Consider the following 6,616-nt stretch of genomic DNA (forward strand, 5'->3'; position numbering starts at 1 on the left):
CGGATTTAGTGAGAAAGAAAGAGAGAGAGAGAGTAACCAAGGGAGACATAATAGGGCATAGAAAAATGTCAGGGATAGTATTGTCTTATTATTTAAACATTGGCATATTGTACCAATATGAACAATAAATGAGATAATTTAGAATTAGACTCCAACTTGAAGCATAGCTTTTCAAATTTTCTTAATAATCTCTTACCAATACATATATTTTGTATATTTAATATAATAATTTAATTTTTCGATTCCTATATAAAAAAGTTTGTGTCTGCCACTGATATTTTTTTTAAAAAAATAAAGCCAAATACGCAATCAATATTAAACAAATGAGTAGTTCTACAATTAATTACATTTATTTATCATATTTTAGCCATCAACAATATGACATCGTTTACACAAAACATCAGTGTTTGGTCCTTTCCCACATATGCAAATATTTATTTTCGGATAGTAAAGAAAGCTTTTATACATTTGGCATTTTGCTCTAATCAAACAGAAAAACACACGTTTATAAATATTAGTGGCCATGGCCAAATTCCAGTGATGGTAGATGCAGGGTATAATTATACTTTATCCAACTAAGCCAGAATCAAAAGACACTCCTGTAGAAGGCAACCAAGAATTTCCAGAGATAAAACCAGCAACCGTGAAGGAATTAGCTTCAGGGGCCGTAAGGGAGGCATGGTACCCGGCCCAACCAACCCTTCGTCCAGTTGAGGCCCCCGGGCCTGAATTCATGTACTCACCATAGAAAAGTGTCTTGAGCCCAAATTCACCGGACCAAGGTGACCAGCCCGATGGGCTTATGGAATCATCCAAAAACGACTCCATAATCACTGTCCGAGAGTACTGCTTCCATGGACGGCCCAAAAATGTCTGGTAGCTGGACTTGGAAGGAGCCAGGTCAGAGGCGGCTGAGATCCTACAATTGTGGATCGATATGCCAGTGTTCTGATCTGGGCTGGACCGACCTTGTGCCGTGATAAAGTTTCTGAGCCCACTAGAGGAAGGCTTTCGAGGGGAAATGTTACAGCTTTGGAAAACGACAGCAGAGTTTCCAAAGATGAAATCAACGGTGCCGTAGATATCAGTCTCTCTGTAGAATTGTCGTTTGGAGTGGGTGTACAGACTATCTTGGTAGCCCTGAACGGAGCATCGAAACACCACTGACCTGTCTGAACCCACGCGTAGGGCCACGGCCTGGTGCTTCCCCGGTCCAGCACTATTCACAAATGTTATGTCTCTTGCTATAAATCCATCTCCCATTGCACCTGACCAAATTAATAATAATAACAATAATTATCATAAGCGACATATATCATCAAAATTCACTTTATACATGTGGTGTAGAAACCGACGCACTCGATTGACATGTCACTCTATTTGTGTATATTGACCTGACCTATTATTGTATGTGATATATACTTTTCTTCTCTTTTTCAAATCTTAATTAATTTGGATTCTTATGATATTTTTCACTCTTGAATTTTGACATAACATTGATATATTTAGCTTGTATAAGGAATATCTTTATCTTTACATGTTGCATGAAAAAATTAACCTTAATATATTACGACTCATGATGTTATTGTGTGTGTGTATATATTATATAATTTTCGTTTTCATCCTAAGACATATATTCCTCTCTACGTCCTATTGAACGGGTTAAATGAGTGAGTCATTATCGCATGAGATTGTGGGCTAAAACTACAAAAATTCATGCAATTGGCACCAACGAAACAAACGATATAACACACCGAATGGTTCCAATTTACAAGTCCTACATTTTCATATCTACTTTCTACTATTAATATGATACAGAAAATACACTACTATAGTAAGGCTTATTTTTTTAGTGATATTTTCATCATAGATTCGGACAAATTTGAATAGGATCCATGTCAATTTTAAAAACACATGCTATGGATTATATCTTTGTATAATATTTATGTTCACATATTTATAGTTCTCTTCAAATATTGTTTTTTTTTTTGGAAGCAAAATATTGTTTTTATTATTTACACCATGAATATATATGTTATTTAGACAAGTACTTGTACACCAAGCAAATGACTCTGCTAGTATTATATATACTAATGCAATATATAATTATATTAACACTTTTACTTTTACTTTTAGATTAAGATTCTTTATTGGTAACATGAAATGATATACTTGTCGGTTTCATGAATATTTATATCTATGTATGTATGTACGTACGTAGTATATGCTAACGTAAAGTCGTAAATCATATCATGCAAGACTGTGATTTAGAAAATATCAAATTTACATATATTGCACAAATGAATAACAGCTAACTTATTAATTAATTAGTAGAGATAAATTTCATATAAATATTATATGTCACGTCTAATTCTCTGTTTCACAATTAATATTCTTGACCTATTCAGCTACAGTGATTGGATAATGGAGATATCTATAATATAATTCATATAAATAAATATAAAACATAGAGAAAAAGATAAACCAAACAAATATAAAAAAGCCATACAAAGCTGACAAAACATATATTGTTACGTCAATGCATGACCCCTCCACTACATAATTGAAATTGACTAACTGATTCATACCTCCAACCTCATGTATGTATTAATGGCGCAGATCACCCCACTAATTAATAACAATAATTATGACAAATAAAATACATTTTAACCGAACGTACGATTGTAAGTCTAACCAAAAGTATGTTTCAAGTACGCTAAACAAATAATAAAGATTTCTAGTAGTAAAAAACAAAAATATTTTTCCAAATTGTATTTTGCAAAAAAATTCAATATATATAATAAGTATATATAATCGATATCAAACACTTTATAGATTTGCCTAAAATGAATGTAGGCGTAGCACTTTTTCACCAAGTGATCAAATGTGTTCAAATACTGCTAACGAAAATATTATGATATGATTTGTATAATGTATTAATTAGCTTAATAATTATTACTTTTCTTTATATTGACAAGTAAAATATATTTCTCTCTCTCATCGGGGATGCAAGGTACAAAGAAAATCTCGTAAAATAATTAATTAATTATCGTCTAGAGGGAGTGAGAGAGCCATTTAGATTGCACAAAATTTAATTACCATTTTTTTTAAAAAAAGGAGGAACTAAAATAGAGCAGTTATGGTATTATATTACATTACAGCCATAATAATAATGATACTACTTTTTTTATTTTTTAGAAATGTAATATATGTTTTAAACTATAAAAAATTACTATAGTGAGATTATGTATGTTTAAAACATACAGCATAGCGATATATGCATTTTATCGTATATATAAAAAATGTGAACTTGACATTAATATTTATTACAACAAATACAAACATCTAAGTCTCCAAACTTCCAATATTTATAAAACTCCCATCTTATTATTATTATTATTATTATTATTATTATTATTATTATTATTATTATTATTATTATTATTATTAAAGTAATGGTGGACACACTTAATTTATACACAAAAATTATACTATATGATGTAGTGTAACTAATTACAACCATCAATATTTTTAAGTGGGACTACATCATCTTTAATTATATGGTTAGTTGATGATTAAAAAATAATTATACATAATATAATATGCTAATCATTACTTTTAATATTACTACTTTCTAAGGCATCTTACACATTTACACTCTTTGTTTTTTTTTTTTTTGTAAAATTGTTAGTGACAAGTTTATATACTCTTTATATTAAAAAACAATAGAATAAAACATGAAGAAAAAAACATAATATTTATCTCTTTTATATAAAAAAAAAATGTGTAGATAACGGAAATTTTTAGTTTTAACCGTTTTTTATTTTTTCTGTTAATTTTAACGGAATATTCTTATATTTAACTGTAGATTGTAGACATGATTTAAACTTAAATAAATAAATTAAAATTAAATATTTTTTTAGATATTTTACAATGATTATTATTTAAAATTAATAAAATCATAAATTTTATAACTTAAATAAAATTTAATTAAACTTAATATTATATTAAAAATTATAATATATATATTTTTTGTCACTGCCAAATTCAAAAATTAGAACAAATATAAACTTAAACAAAAATAAATTTATTTATTTATTAAAATATGATATTTTTAAGATATTTTATGATGATTTAAATTATTAAATCATATTTATTTAAAAATAATAAAGGCATTCATATTATTTTTTATCTTATAAATTTGTGTGATAGTTTATTTTTTATCAAATGATTTAATTTTTTTTTCTCCATCAAATTCACCAGTGGACATTGGAATATATATTAGAAACGAAAAAATAGTTTATGCATGTATACTACTGTCTACGACTTTTTTTATTTTAATTTTATTTCTATTATTAATTTTTTTTAAATATTATTATATTTTATATATATATATCATCTAACAATGTAAATATATATATCAACATTGTGTTTAGACGTGATATATATATATATATAAATTATTAATATAAATATTTATATATAATATAATTATAATTCATTTTATTATATTTATATATATTTAGAAAAAACACACAACCAATTTTTATTATGACTATTTTTACAATTTTAAACTAAACAAACTTACATTGTTTCTACCATATATATATATATATATATATGTTTTAAATAATAACTGAGATATAAATAATCTTTTTAAAAAAAAAATCATAAAGTACTGACTATAAATTTGTTTATCTAACCATTAATTCTTTTTAACATTTTTTTAGAAAACCACAAAAATAAAATTAAATAAAATAATATTGAGAACTAACGGGTGAAAGAAACAATTACCAACTGTGGCAGAGTTGTAAGTTGTGGACCCATCATCGGAGTTCTTATTACCAACAATTACGGTTTTACCCTTTCCTTCTCCAACCAACAAAACATTCTTCTGCTTAGTGGGGATCTTAATATACTCGTGATACGTCCCAGCCTTAATTTGAATTACAGTTCTACCCCCCTCCGCCATCGAAGCCGCCAGCTCATCAATCGCCGCCCCGATCGTCCCATGGGTCCCAGTCCCGTCCTTCGCCACCACCGCGTGCGCTTCAATCTCCTCCACCGGTGTGTCCAAAAGCTTCCGGTCTCCGGCAGATACCCATGCCGGGAACTCACCTACCGATAATAATCTCCTCCCGCCGGCACCGGATTTAGAGTTGGTTGAGGAAAGGTAGAGAGAGAGGGAATTGGTGATGAGCTGGCTCAGATTCCGAGCCGTGGTAGCCATGGTCGCTTTCTCGGATTCGGAACGGTGCGTTTCCAGGCTTTCGAGACACGTTTCTTGATTGGTTAGGGCGGCGCTTAGCCACGTGTGAACGTCATCGTTGCGATAACTTTTGGGAACTTCGTTTCGGGACACGACGACGTTTGAGAGAAGGTCCACGGTATCGTCCAGGAGGTCGAGACAGTCAATGATAGCCGCGGTTTCTAAGTGGGCCCCAAGCCTCTTGGAGGAAGTAAGGCTGAGATTGTAGGCCAGGACTCGGGCCCAGTGGGCCTTTCCTATTGTGAATTGTACGGAGTGGTCGAATAAGTCTTGTTTGGAAGAAGGGTAAGAGGTGGAAGAATCGGTGAGAAAAATGGATTCACAGTCAGATGGAAATGGGGTGTTTTTGCAGAAGTTTGATGAAATGGGTTTTCTAGAAATTTTAGCGAAATGGGATTGTGAAGATTTTAGTTCAGCTTTAGCAATATTTAGCGATGATAAAATTTGTGATGACAGTATGAATAAGAGAAATATATTTTGTAGTTTCTTCCTTGAGAAACATGGTATTATTATCTCCATGCTTAATAGTTCTAATGGAAAAGAAAGCGAGAAAGTGCACAGAGAGAAAGAGAGGACGGAGGAGAGTGCTTTAAAATTCAAGTGATCATGCCCTATATATAGGAGATTTTTACGTAGAGAATATTTATATATATACATGCTCATAAGTGGAAGATTTTACTGCATGTTGGTTTTATGATATACTGATCATCATAACCACACACATAGTATGTAAGAATATCTTCAGTCTTACATCTTTTCTATACTACTCTATTATAGTATAATAATAATAAAAAAATCATATTCAATTTTAAAAATTATGCTAAAATTAGCATATACTAAAAAAATGTACTAATTTCAGACAAAATTATTAAATTTATCACAAACGATAATAATATATTTTTAATAAATCACTATCACTGAAGTTATCAAATCATTTTTTTTATGTTTATTATTTTTTAAAAATAATTCAATTCTAACAAAATTTATTATATATGTATAAAATATGATTAATTTTTGTAGCAATTATTTCAAATAATATTATTGGAGCATGAACTATAAAATTTGTTATATTTATAACTACTAGATACATATAACGTACAATCAACGTCTTCTTAGTTTTATTTATAGAATTTATTAATTATTTTTATTAAATTTATATTAATGTCATATCAATTTAAAAAAATATTCTATTTTAATTAAATAATTTATTTAAGTTTATGTTTGTGCTAGTTTTTTAACTTGGGAGTGACAACAAGATTATATATTATATATTTAATGTAATATTAAATATTATAGGTAGATTTTAAATATAAGTTTTTTGCTAATCTTTTTAAAAAAGTAATTTGT

The 6,616-nt window shown here is 29.1% G+C and overlaps 1 protein-coding gene across 1 annotated transcript; it reads right to left on the minus strand.

Moving 5' to 3' along the window:
- Positions 1-328: 328 nt before the first annotated feature.
- Positions 329-5,875, minus strand: LOC133818948 (probable pectinesterase/pectinesterase inhibitor 35). Its single transcript, XM_062252073.1, has 2 exons — positions 4,795-5,875; positions 329-1,268 (listed from the first exon to the last, which is right to left on the minus strand). Exons 1-2 carry the CDS (start codon positions 5,786-5,788, stop codon positions 568-570), a joined length of 1,695 nt encoding a protein of 564 aa, XP_062108057.1. The 5' UTR covers positions 5,789-5,875; the 3' UTR covers positions 329-567.
- Between the last annotated feature and the right edge of the window lie 741 nt (positions 5,876-6,616).

The sequence above is a fragment of the Humulus lupulus genome, chromosome 2, assembly GCF_963169125.1.
Source record: "Humulus lupulus chromosome 2, drHumLupu1.1, whole genome shotgun sequence".
Lineage (NCBI taxonomy): Eukaryota > Viridiplantae > Streptophyta > Magnoliopsida > Rosales > Cannabaceae > Humulus > Humulus lupulus.